Raw genomic sequence first — 14,443 nt, forward strand, 5'->3', positions numbered from 1 at the left:
GGCGGTAGTTGATGGTATTTTATGTTTTTAAATAACATTTCTAAATATGCTTTGAGTAGTTCATGACACTAGGGTGGCAACACATAAGTGAATTCAATGGGGCATTCTCCATTCATACTGTTCAATCCTACTCCAAACCAAAATAATTTTCAGCATTTTGATCAATTTCTAAATTTACTGCACGCTTACTGTATTATCATTTCCACACTGCCACGCAGTATGATATGGGCAACAAAATACATGCCTAGTTAATTGGTGAACTGTTGGAATCATGGAAATATAATGATTCTTCTAAATCTGTAGTTGCAATATAGTGGCCAGCACCTTCAATATGTTCTTTGACATGACAATGAATTGATAAACCAGGGAGAAATTGACAGGGTAGGAACCAAAGTGTTGATCAGTGTTTCCAGGTGAACCTAATTAGATGTTAGAGCTTACTTCATCTAGCTAGCCAACATTATTCATGCTTTGCCTATTCCTCTCTGATAAAATCTAGTTGTACAAACTTATCTAGGCCTACACCAGCACTCATACCAGGCAATATTAGCTAGCTAGCTACGTTTGCTCTGACACAAGCTAGCTACGAACAATTATCATTAGCGGCTAACACGAAGTATTTTAGCAACACCTTGCTAAGAAAAAACAAACTAGCAGACACTAGTTTGCAGACAGTAAGATTCACAAACTAATAGTATATAGAATGCTTGCTTTAACCTCTCTGGGACATGTGGGACGCTAGCTCATAATTCAGATTTCTCAAACACACAAGTATTATACACCATTTTAAAGATAAGATGCTCCTTAATCCAACCACAGTGTCCGATTTCAAAAAAGCTTTACGGCGAAAGCATAACATTAGATTATGTTAGGACAGTGCTTAAACAAGAAAAACCACACAGCCATTTTCCAAGCAAGGAGAGGTGTCACAAAAACCAGAAATACAGCTAAAATGAATAACTAACCTTTGATCTTCATCAGATGACACTCCCAGGACTCAATGTTATACAATACATGTATGTTTTGCTTGATAAAGTTCATATTTATATCCATAAACCCCATTTTACATTGGCGCGTGATGTTCAGAAAATGTATTCCCATCAACACTTCCGGTGAATGAGCACATCAATTTACAAAAATACTCATCATAAATGTTGATCAAATTTACAACAGTTATTGAAAGAATTATAGATACACTTCTCCTTAATGCAACCGCTGTGTCAGATTTTAAAATAGCTTTACGGCGAAAGCACATTTTTCAATATTCTGAGTACAGAGCTCAGCCATCAAAGCAAGCTATACAGTTACCCGCCAAGTTCTGGAGTCAACTAAACTCAGAATTTGTATTATAAATCTTCCCTTACCTTTGCTGATCTTCGTCGGAATGCACTCCCAGGACTCCCACAAGAAATGTGGGTTTTTTTTCTCAAAAAACTCCATATTTATGTCCAAATACCTCAGTTTTGTTCGCGCGTTCAGATCACTAATCCAAAGGCATAACGCACGAGCGCAAAACCAGAGACGAAAAGTCATAGTTCCATTACCGTTCGTAGAAACATGTCAAACGATGTTTACAATCAATCCTTAGGGTCTTTTTAACATAAAACTTCAATAATATTCCAACCGGACAATAGCGTATTCATTACAGAGGAAAAAGAAGGAGCGGTGTGCCTGCGTGCTCGCGCAGTAAACAACTCACTGGTCCCAGGCAGTCCACTGATTGACTGAGCTCCTATTCTCTGCCCAGTAACAGTAGAAGCATGAAACAAGTTTCTAAAGACTGTTGACAGACAATGGAAGCCTTAGGAAGTGCAAAATGACCCCACAGACACTGTAGTTTGAATAGGGATTAGATAGAAAAACTACAAGTCACTTCCTGGTTGGATTCTTTTTCTCAGGTTTTTGCCTGCCATATGAGTTCTGTTATACTCACAGACATCATTCAAACAGTTTTAGAAACTTCAGAGTGTTTTCTATCCAAATGTACTAATAATATGCATATCCTACCTTCTGGGCCCGAGAAGCAGGCAGTTTAATTTGGGCACGTATTCATCTGAATACTGCCCCCTGTCACGAAGAAGTTAAAACCTCTTACATCTAGGCATTCCGCTAGCGGAACCCCTAGCCAACAGCCAATGGGATCGCATGGTGCGAAATACAAAAACTTAAAAAATCCAATCATTTCAATTTTTCAAACATACGACTATTTTACACCATTTGAAAGATAAACCTCTCCTGAATCCAACCACGTTGTCCGATTTTCAAAAAGGCTTTACAGCGAAAGCAACACATTAGATTATGTTAGGAGAGTACATAGACCAAAATAACCACACAGCCACACAGAAATATTGTATTGCCTTTGCTGATCTTCATCAGAATGCACTCCCAGGACTGCTACTTCCACAAGAAATGTTGTTTTTGTTCGAAATAATCCATAGTTATGTCCAAATACCTCCATTTTGTTTGTGCGTTCAGGTCACTATCCAAAGGGTAACGTGCGAGCGCAAATCAAGACACAAAAAGTCAAAATGTTCCATTACCGTACTTAGAAGCATGTCAAACGCTGTTTAAAATAAATTTTTATGGTATTTTTAACGTGAAATTGCGATAATATTCCAACCGGACGATAGTGTATTCATTCAAGGAGGAAAATAAAAACAGCGTGCTCGCGGGAAAGCACATATCCAATCTCTTTGTCCTCAGGCAGACCACTCAGTAACTGAGCTCCTATAGTCTGCCCAGAGACAGGAGAAGGCTCAATCCACTTTCTGAAGGCTTTAGACAGCCAATGGAAGCCTTAGAAAGTGCAACGTAACAGCACAGATACTGTAGTTTTGAAATGGACTAGAAAGAACTACATTTCTCAGACCCTACACTTCCTGGTTGGATTTCTTTTCTCAGGTTTTTGCCTGCCATATGAGTTCTGTTATAATCAGACACCATTCAAACAGTTTTTTAGAAACTTCAGAGTGTTTTCTATCCAAATCTACTAATAATATGCATATTCTCATTTCTGGGCAAGAGTAGTAACCAGTTTAAATCGGGTACGTTTTTTTCATCCAGCCGTGAAAATACTACCCCCTATCCATATCAGGTTAATATCAGCTTTTCTTTCAAAAACAAGGACATTTCTAAGTGACCCCAAATTTTTGGATGGTAGTGTACATATTCAACCAAAACCCGTGGATTACAGGCAACATCCGCTAAAGTCTAGAGCTGCATTTTCAAGGAGTTTGACACTAATGGTCGCTTATAGGAAATTCGACTACGTCCTCCGACTAACCATCAAACAGGCAAGGCATCAATACAGGACTAAGATCAAATCCTACTACACCGTCTCTGACGCTTGTCGGTTGTGTCAGGGCTTGTACTCTGTGTTAGTTTGAAAAGTGAAACCCAGCCGCAAGCTGACCAGTTACATAAGCCTGCCAGACGAGCTAAATGCTTTCTATGCTTGCTTCGAGGCAGGCAACACTGAACCACGCAGAGGAGCACCAGCTGTTCCGGACGGCTGTGTGATCACGCTCTCTGTAGCCGATAATGAGTAAGACCTTTAAACAGGTTAATATTACTGACGACACAACAGTGGTAGGCCTGCTAACCGATGACGATGAGAAAGCCTTGTTGTGCTGGTACCACAACCTCCTTCAACATCAGCAAGACAAGGAGCTGATTGTGGAATACAGGAGGAGGGCAGAGCACACCCCCATTCATATCGAAGGGGCTGTAGTGGAGCGGGTCGAGAGCTTCAAGTTCTTCGGTGTCCACATCACTAAGGAGCTATAATGTTCCACACACAACAACACAGCTGTGAAGAGGGCCCGACAACGCCTCCACCCTCAGGAGGCTGAAAAGATTTGCCATGGGGCCACGGATCCTCAAAGTTCTACAGATGCACCATTGAGAGCATCTTGACTGGTTGCATCACTGCATGGTGTGGCAATTGCTTGGAATCCGACCACAAGGCGCTACAGGTGGTAGTGCGCATGGCCCAGTACATCACTGGGGCTGAGCTCCCTGCCGTCCAGGACCTCTATACTAGACGGTGTCAGAGGAAGGACCTACAATTTTTCAGACTCTAGCCACCCAAATCATAAGCTGTTCTCTCTGCTGCCGCACGGCAAGCAGTACCGATGCACCAAGTCTGAAACCAACAGGACCCTGAACAGCTTCTACCCCCAATCCATAAGACTCCTAAATAGTTAGTCCGGGTAGCTATTTGGTTATCTATTTAACTATCTGCATTGATTATTTTTGTACAAACTTTTTTGACTCATCACATACGCTGCTGATACTGTTTATTATGCCACTTTATTCCTAGTTATATGTACATATCTGCGTCAATTACCTCAAACCCCTGCACTACGACTCGGTACTGGTACTCTGTGTATATAGCCAAGTTATCATTATTCATTGTGTATTTATTATTACGTGTTTTACTTTTCTATTTCTCTATTTTCTTTCTGTCTGCGTTGTTGGGAAGGGCTCGTAAGTAAGCATTTCACTGTTAGTCTACACCTGTTGTTTACGAAGCATGTGACAAATAAACATTTGAGGTGAGGTGGTTGTATTAAATCGGACCTAGTTTTACAACAGATGTACCCACCTGAGATTACACATGGCCGCGCTGCCAAGGAATCCACTAGGACAGGTGTGTGTCACTCATGTAGTGTATGAAAGTCAGTGTGTGTGTGTGTCCGCTCTTTGACAGGAGTGTGGGTGTCCGCTCTTTGACAGGTCTTAACATACCACCTCTGATCTGGGCGGGCTGTGTGTGTGTTGGGGTAGAGGGTGCAGAATTCCCTTTCACTGCGCAAATAACCTTTTGGTGTCTTGAGTGAGGAATTGTGTTAAGGGGACATGCATATTTTGACTGCAAGTGCCTTGACTGTTGATCAATTAAGGCATCTGTTACTTCCTATCCTACCTTCCATACATTTTCTCCCCCTTTCATTGCATTCCTTTCTTCCCTCCCTTTGCATCTATTTGTCTTTCCTTCTTTTAGCCACTTCTTAGCTCTCCTTCCCCTGCCACCACCTCCATCTCTACCTTACCCACATTCTCCCCATCTGTTTAGGACATAGACCTTTTTCACAGTCTGAACATCTCAAGTCTTTCCCTGGGTGTATCTGTATCATCTTCTGTGACAGTTTGACCTCCCGTTCAGTGATGGCCTGTAAAACCCAGCTTGACCCCTGTGGATGTCATTCTGTTACCCAGAGGTTTCAAGTCTGTGATCCTGCCCCTGGCACCGCAGGAGGGCCCGTCAGCCAGCTGCTAATTTACTGACCAGACTAATTATACACTGACAGGAGGGGAGGGGGAACGGGTGGGGGAGAGGTAGAGTGAAGTGGAGAAGGGAGGTGAGAGAGGGAGTCTAAGGGTTAGAGAGCAATGGATACTGCAGTTTAGGGGAAGACAATGAAAATAGATATATAAAAGAGAGAGAAATGGTGAGGGAAAACAAGGGAAAGAGAAGATTGTATGTAACTGGCTATAGTTGATCTTCACAAAACTACACTATCATAATTCATCTGCCCCTGTGGCACCACAACTAGTTGTTTATCTGTAACATGAGTGGCGTTATTCAGGGGTGTGTGTGTGTGTGTGTGTGTGTGTGTGTGTGTGTGTGTGTGTGTGTGTGTGGACTACAGTGCCTTCAGAAAGTATTCATACCCCTTCACTTATTTCACATTTTGTTACACCCTGAATTCAAAATGGATTAAATATATACAAAATCTCACCCATCTACGGCTGACCCTCTTTAGTTGGCTGGTCGATAGATTGTTGGTCGACCGAGATTTCTTTAGTTGAGCAGTCGCATTATAATTTTTTTTCTTTCATGGTGCACAAGACACCTGTCTGATTCGAGCCTGTCTCAGTGGATTAATCCGTTGCGTAGGCCACGGGGATGGCACAGTCCGTCATTCTAAGACATGTGATACTGAAACTGTATATGCTGCAACATTAATAAATCAAATATTATTTTATAACAAATGCGCTTTCTCCTGCGTTTTGATACGGTCACTGTCCGCGGTTCTGAAACAAACTTCAGTGCGCTGTAGAATTGCGCCTTTCCCCATGTTGCTATGTGCTTAAGAGTAAAGTTAACCAGCGTATTGGGATTGAGAAAAATGCGGCGGTGGCAGCAGAGACGAGTAAACACCCAGCCTTTGCCTTGATGACAGCTTTGCACAATCTTGGCATTGTCTCAACCAGCTTCATGAGATAATTTCCTGGAATGCATTTCAATTAACAGGTATGCCTGTTAACAGGTGTGCCAAGAACCCGATGGTCACTCTGACAGCGCTCTAGAGTTCCTCTTTGGAGGAATGCATTTTGATGTCATGCATTTTGGTATCATGTGTTACTGTGTTCGGAGTTTGTTATAACCAATTTATTGATGCTTGCATGTTTCACGTAAAGAGAGCAAGGGTTGAGGGAATAGGGAATGTTTTTCCTAAACAAATGAGGAATTTGGATAACAGAACTTTTCAGTCAGAAACAAGTAAGAAACTGCTGAAATGTTGCAATAAACGCTGTGCTGTGGTGCCTTTTTGCAGCAGTAGGGAGGAGAGCGAGACAACGTGCGCCAGTCACAGGCACCCGCTGTCATTTCTTTTAACATAGTGTGACCATCGGGCTCTTGAGTAATTTGTGTGTCTTAATTATTTAATCAAACAGTAGGCTATGCTTAAAGTATCATACAAGGTCAGTGCATATGTAGTTGCTTTTATTCAAACACAGACAGATACCCTATATATGGAAATATAAGTTTAAACATTTTTTTAAACACTAAAACAAATCTTGGTCGACCGAGAGTCGTCCTGTTCTTTCGACCAATCCATTGGTCGAAATATAATTTTTATTTATTTTTAACCTTTAACTAGGCAAGTCTAGGAACAGTGGGTTAACTGCCTTGTTCAGGGGCAGAAAGACAGATTTTTACCTTGTCAGCTCAGGGATTCGATCTTACAACCTTTTGGTCACTAGTCCAACGTTCTAACCACTACGTTCTAACAACGTTCTAACCACCTGCCGCCCCAATAATTCATAATGAAATAGTCTAAACATGATTTTTGCCAATGTATTAAAAATAAGATGCAGAAATATCTAATTTACATAAGTATTCACACCCCTGAGTCAATACATGTTAGAATCACCTTTGGCATGGATTACAGGTGTGAGTCTTTCTGGATAAGTCTAAGAGCTTTGTACACCTAGATTTTATAATATTTGCAAAAAAAAATTATATTCAATCTTTGTCAAGATCATTGGTAGACAGCCATTTTAAAGTATTGCTATAGATTTTCAAGCTGATTTTAAGTGAAAACTGTAACTAGGCCACTCGGGAACATTCATTGTTTTGGTAAGCAACTGCAGTGTATATTTGGACTTGTGTTTTAGGGTATTGTCCTGCTGAAAGGTGAATTTGTCTCCCAGTGTCTGTTTTTCCTCTAGGATTTTGCCTGTGCTTAGCTCTATTCCGTTTCTTTTTATCCTATAAAACTTCCTAGTCGTTGCCGATGACGAGCATACCCATAACATGATGCAGACACCACCATGCTTGAAAATATGAACAGTTTTACTCAGTGATGTGTTGTATTTGCCCCGAACATAACGCTTTGTATTCAGGACATAAAGCAAATTTCTTAGCTGCATTTTTTGCAGTTTTACTTTAGTGCCTTATTCTAAATAGGATACCTGTTCTGTAATAGTTTTATTATGTACAGGCATCCTTCTTTTCACGCTGTCATTTAGGTTAGTATTGTGGAGTAACTACAATGTTGTTGATTGTGTAATTAATAGCTTCACCATGCTCAATGTAATATTCAAAGCCTGCTTTTTACATTTTTACCCATCTACCAATAGGTGCTCTTCGCGAGGCTTTGGAAAACCTCCCTGGTTTTTGTGGTTGAATCTGTGTTTGAATTTCACTGCTCGGCTGAGGGACCTTACAATTATCAATTATATTACTTATTGACTCGAGGCATTTCAGATTTTCATTTTTAATGAATTATTAAAGATTGGTACAAACATAATTCCACTTTGACATTGGGGTGTTGTGTGTAGACCAATGACACACAATCTAAATGTTATATGTTTTAAATTCAGGCTGTAACACCACAAAATTAAGAAAAAGTCACCAGGTGTGAATATTTTCTGAAGGCACTGTATCTGTGATATGTGCGGTGGTTAGTACAGTGCAGTCGTCGGTTTGGATACCATACACAAATTCATGGTCAGATGACTAGTCTTTCAGTGGGGTGGCTCCTTGAGTGGTCCATCCTGTGGTCGCTGAAAGCATACGGAAAACTGGCTAAATACGATCAGACCACGCATCAATTATATGAACACTACCTCACCTCCTCTCCCTCGCTCCACCTCTCTTTAATCTCAGCTGCTTTCTTTCCTTCCATCTCTTTCTTCCCTGTTTTGACATTTTTAGGCACAATATTACATTCTTAGGCATGTGTGTGTCTGCGTGTCCATGTGCCTGCGCGTGCATGTGATGTAGGATGACCTTGGTGGTAGTCTCTAATGGACGAGGCTGTGCTGTAATTACTCAAACTTCCCCTTCTCCCTCCCTTCTCCTCACATCTCCCTCCATCCTGTATCGGAGGTATGTAGCAGCCCATAAAGCTTAAGTCCCACTCTATTTTCAGGGAGGGGAAACCACTCGTAACCTCTCCTCTCCCCGCGCTGTCGGTCTCAAATAGCCCTGTCCTTGTCCCTGCGGAGGGTTGTGTGTGTCAGGGTTTCAGATAAGAAAATGTGGCACCTGACATTTGACCTGCAGCATTTTAATTTACTGGACATTTGAGAAATTTACCAGACCCATATGCATTGGGTGCCTGATTTAGGGCGTCCACCCACAGTGCTCAGAATGACAGATTATGATAATTCATTTTAACAGAACATGCATCTTGAGGAAGCAACTGCATACGTGCTCATTACTGAAATCCGATGCGAATTTCAATGTTACAATAACTGTCCGTTTACTTTTCCTCAACCAGCAAGACGAGTAACAAACAGCAAAATCACTACTCTGTCGATCTTTTATTCCCCGTAATAGAAAAGTTGACCTATTCTATTGGTCAGCTTGTCATTTTTTGCGAGAAAGAAATGGCCTATTCCGAACAAATTCGAGGACAGTTGTGGGGCGATAGATCCATACAACCAGTAGGCAGGCGTAGGCTACATAATTTATTTTTTAAAACAGCAAAGAGGCTGATGCAACATATATGAATGTTTAGCTTAAAATGCTGATAAACTATTTATTAACATTATAAGTGCAGCTATACGCACAAGGTAGTAGGCTACTCGTGAATGTTCATTCCATAATGCTATTAGGAGGATAACACCATTGTCAAAAGCGCTCCTCACCTGAGCGGTTTCATGAGACTGAGATGAAAATATTTGTTAGAAATGTAGAAAGAGGTGAGATCTAAAGATGCAAAAAGTAGCATGGGTTGCTAATATGACTAGGATTGTGCATTTGGCTAAAGGACAATGAAAGTTAATTTGAAAACAAATGGAACGTAAGAGAGAAGCTACCACTCTTACCCCACCCTCAGATTAGCATCCCTGACCCTTGCACTATACACACACACTCAACCCCCACCTGTTAGGATCCCTCTGCTACAAAGGACACAGGCACTAGTGCCTTAGTGTTTGTCCATCTATCCCTCAAGCTCTCTCTCTTCCTTATTCTGTCCATTTTTCTCTTACACCTTTCCTTGATGCATTTGAACAGACACTTCACTCTTGGTTTCACTCTGTTTCTTATCTTTTTCTCTCTGCCTGTCCCCATTTGAGCACAGCTCCATTCGTTCTCTCACTCGCTTCATCTGTTTTCTCATTCCCACTCTCTGGTCCGTCACTCACTCTGTTGGCTATTGAGGCCATTAGGAGTCATTAGGCTCGCTGTGTGTGTGTGGGTTTGAAGGCCCATTGCAGCGAGACTAATGGCCCTATTAGCCAATTATCCTCCATTTAATAGCAAATCACCAAGGCTTTATGCGTGTGTGTGCACGCGCGCACACACACACAAAGATGCAAAAACAGCAGATTTTTCTGACATTGAAATCATTAGATGGGCCACAGTCCAAACAATGTGGGGGGAAAAATAATAAAGTATATTTACACACACACACACACACACACACACACAGTGTATACAATACAAATTCACTATAATAGTAGACTAACTCTGTAAGCCACTCTACACAATCAATGAACCAACAGCATCGCCTAGGCCCTATGCGTTCTCGTGCATAGGTTTGGAGCGTAGCGTAAGGTAACCAGTCCATCCAGAATGCATAATAATACAGTCCACACTCAAAGGTGATTACTATAATTGTTTTATTTTAGAGTATAGACTGGACATATGTGGTAGGATATTAGGCTAGGTATTGTATAACGGCACAATCATTATTTTAATATTTATTTTTTTATATATTATTTATTTTTGTGCTTGAGCTCTAGTGAGCGTATGGGTGTTCTACATGCAACGTCTTAAATGCTTTGAATGAATCACCTTAAAGTGCTGTCCATTAGTGTTGTTTGCCTTTGAAACAACATCCACAACAACCATGTTTTCTTCTGAGTTTCATCCTATTGTTGAACTTTTTCCTTCAAATTTATCATCACAGTGAGGTATTAAAAAAAATATGTAACGGTCAGTTTTAAGAACAGGAGACTGTCTTGATAAATGTTTGTGATTTTCCATTTCATTTGCATTGATGTCAGAGTGGTTAGAGGGACAGTAGAGCCCTGAGTACCAGGCCATTAGGACCTGATGGAGGGACAATAGAGCCCTGAGTACCAGGCCATTAGGACCTGATGGAGGGACAATAGAGCCCTGTGTACCAGGCCATTAGGACCTGATGGAGGGACAATAGAGCCCTGTGTACCAGGCCATTAGGACCTGATGGAGGGACAATAGAGCCCTGTGTACCAGGCCATTAGGACCTGATGGAGGGACAATAGAGCCCTGTGTACCAGGCCATTAGGACCTGATGGAGGGACAATAGAGCCCTGAGTACCAGGCCATTAGGACCTGATGGAGGGACAATAGAGCCCTGAGTACCAGGCCATTAGGACCTGATGGAGGGACAATAGAGCCCTGTGTACCAGGCCATTAGGACCTGATGGAGGGACAATAGAGCCCTGTGTACCAGGCCATTAGGACCTGATGGAGGGACAATACAGCCCTGTGTACCAGGCCATTAGGACCTGATGGAGGGACAATAGAGCCCTGAGTACCAGGCCATTAGGACCTGATGGAGGGACAATAGAGCCCTGTGTACCAGGCCATTAGGACCTGATGGAGGGACAATAGAGCCCTGAGTACCAGGCCATTAGGACCTGATGGAGGGACAGTAGAGCCCTGAGTACCAGGCCATTAGGACCTGATGGAGGGACAATAGAGCCCTGAGTACCAGGCCATTAGGACCTGATGGAGGGACAGTAGAGCCCTGAGTACCAGGCCATTAGGACCTGATGGAGGGACAATAGAGCCCTGAGTACCAGGCCATTAGGACCTGATGGAGGGACAATAGAGCCCTGAGTACCAGGCCATTTGCACCTGATGGTCGTTAGTGAGTTGAGTACTACCAATGCATGTACACAGTGCATAAGAGGAGGTTACCGTGACTCAACGGTCACGTGGAATTTGACAGCAGTCATGACTCATGAATGCCAGTTTGGCAGTAATACAGTCACCGCAACAGCCCTACTTGACAGTTCATTATGCTATTTGAGGGCTTTTGTATTCATGATGTTCTGTCCTGTGTTTCCCTTAGATCCTGATGCACACCAAAGACATGGTTCAGAAGGTGAGTACTTGTTCTACTCTAAACCTAACTGATCAATGGAATAGCTCACCAGTAGTCACTACATGGCCATGTTAGAAAGAACAGTGTAACAATATCCTTACTGATGACCAAGAGCTAGGTGGTGCGCACAAAAGGTCACCCTATTTTCTATATAGTGCACTTCTTTTAGCCAGGGCCCAGGGCTCTGGTTAAAAGAAGTGCACTAAATAGGGAATTTCCGTACCAATTCGAACGCAGTCCTACTTTAGACCCCACTCCTCACCTCTGACTTCCTGTGTGTGTCAGATGAACCTGGAAGTGATCTACGGCGACACGGACTCCATCATGATCAACACCAACAGCTCCAGTCTGGAGGAGGTCTACAAACTAGGAAACAAAGTAAGGAAAGGGAGGGAGGGAGAAATAGAGGGGTCTAGAGCAAGAGACTCCATCGTAATCATACTCCAACAGTTATATTATGTGGGTGGGTGGGTGGGTTGATGGTGAAATAAAGGCATGGAAAGTGGAATAGAGAGAACAGAATGCCAGATGGATAAAGAGAGATTGACATTGCCTGTGTCTTCCCCCAGGTGAAAGCTGAGGTGAACAAGCTCTACAAGCTCCTGGAGATTGACATCGACGGGGTGTTCAAGTCTCTGCTGCTGCTGAAGAAGAAGAAGTACGCTGCCCTGGTGGTGGAGCCGCTGGGGGGTGGCCGCTACAGCACCAAGCAGGAACTCAAGGGGCTGGACATCGTAAGAAGGGACTGGTGTGACCTCGCCAAGGAGTGTGGCAAGTAGGTGGACTCGTCAACTAGAGAACACTATATACTGTACTCATCCCCTTCTTCCTCTTGTATAATGCCAAGAGGTCTCAACTATTTTGGCACAGAAGGTAGTGTGTTTGCTGTTGCTGCAGGGTTGGCTGGTTCAAACCTTGCTCTGGCTGCTTCCCCTTAGTCGTGGCAATGTTAATCAATGACCTGATTCTACCCATCTTCCTCCTCCACCTCTTTCTCAGCTATGTGATTGGTCAAATCCTGTCGGACCAGAACCGTGACGTCATCGTGGAGAACATCCAGTGTCACCTTGTGGAGTTGGGAGAGAAGGTCACTAACGGAACCATCCCGCTCAACCAGTATGAGATACACAAGGTGTGTGTTTTTCAACATTCTTTGCGTTGGTATGCGTGTCTACAGTGTGAGTTTGTATCAATGCTCTCTCTCCTCTCCCTCTTTTTTCTCCTCATCTCCCTTCTCTCTTTTTCTCCCTCTTTTTCTCCATCACCCCTCCCTCGCTCTCTCCCTCTTTTTCTCTCCCTCATCTCCCCTCCCTTCTCCCAGGCCCTGACTAAGGACCCCCAGGACTACCCAGACAAGAAGTCTCTTCCTCATGTTCACGTGGCTCTGTGGATCAACTCTCAGAGCGGACGAAGGGTTAAAGCTGGAGACACAGTCTCCTACATCATCTGCCAGGTAGGGATGGGGGCGTGTGTGATGGCAAGTGTATTATGAGTTTACAGGTGTGGTTTTTTGGAGAGGGACTTTCAGTCAGTGTATCTGTGGATGAAAGTGTCTGTGTTGTATAACAGAAGTGTTTTTGACCCTCTCTCCCTTCTCCCTCTCTCCTCTCCCCCAGGATGGCTCTACATTGGCAGCCAGTCAGAGGGCCTACGCGTTGGAGCAGCTCCAGAAGCAGGCCGGGCTGAGCCTGGACACCCAGTACTACCTTGCCCACCAAGTGCACCCCGTGGTGGGCAGGATCTGTGAGCCCATCGAGGGTATCGACGGGGTCCTCATCGCTACATGGCTTGGTGGGTCTCAGTTCTCAGCACTGTTTCACTGTTATTAGAGTAGATATGAATTGTAGAGGCTTTCCTGGCCTGGGGCCTGAAGTTTTCCCTGATAAGGTCACATGGTCTGGAGAAAATCCTGGCCTTAGAGATGAGAGCCAGTAGATATATAGTTCTTAACAGAAACCTTTGTCCTTGGTCTTCACATTCTGTCTGTAGATGGCACTGTGTGTGTTGCTATGGGGGGGAAGGAGAGGTGGGGGGTTCTGTGGCCTAGTCCTCAACACTGATTTACTAACACATTATTCACTTAGCCACGGAAGGTGTGTGTTTTCTCTGTGTGTCAGTGTTTGGGTTCACCTGGGAATATGAAATGGGTGTTCAGCTGCTCAGCTTCTAATGATATGATTATCTCAGCTGCTTGCACACACACAGTGATTTGATTGTTTTGGCATCCTTACAAAAATCTGATATTTCCGGTTTGTTTTTATCACACCTCCCTCACGATCTGCGCTCTCTCTGTCCTTCCTCTCTACCTTTTCCTCTACAGTCTCCACCATACCATATGTTAGAGTTCTGTCCACCCACTCTCCCCAGAGTGATTTGGTGATAAAATAGCACTTCCTTATGTTTTAAAATATATTTTACCAAGACAAATATGATTTATTAATGTTCTGAGTCGTTCAGTAGGGTTTTTCTAACTTTTGATTAACAGTATATCAACAAAGTCGGATTTCGTAACCTAATACATCCAATAAGCACCGAGCTCTGACAGCCGTGCAGCTTTCTTGCAGCAACTTTGAGGATTTTACATATTGTGGTGGTCAAGTTTT

The 14,443-nt window shown here is 43.1% G+C and overlaps 1 protein-coding gene across 2 annotated transcripts in view; it reads left to right on the forward strand.

The window, feature by feature from the left end:
- pola1 (polymerase (DNA directed), alpha 1) overlaps nt 1-14,443 on the forward strand; it is a 108,062-nt gene that overhangs the window by 57,733 nt on the left and 35,886 nt on the right. For both annotated transcript variants that reach the window (XM_014157251.3, XM_014157252.3), the window contains 6 exons: nt 11,808-11,840; nt 12,126-12,218; nt 12,410-12,615; nt 12,840-12,972; nt 13,162-13,293; nt 13,457-13,631. In XM_014157251.3, coding sequence (XP_014012726.3) covers nt 11,808-11,840; nt 12,126-12,218; nt 12,410-12,615; nt 12,840-12,972; nt 13,162-13,293; nt 13,457-13,631 — 772 coding nt within the window. The remainder of the gene's footprint in view (nt 1-11,807; nt 11,841-12,125; nt 12,219-12,409; nt 12,616-12,839; nt 12,973-13,161; nt 13,294-13,456; nt 13,632-14,443) is intronic.

Source organism: Salmo salar, chromosome 19, assembly GCF_965601325.2.
Source record: "Salmo salar chromosome 19, fSalSal1, whole genome shotgun sequence".
NCBI lineage: Eukaryota > Metazoa > Chordata > Actinopteri > Salmoniformes > Salmonidae > Salmo > Salmo salar.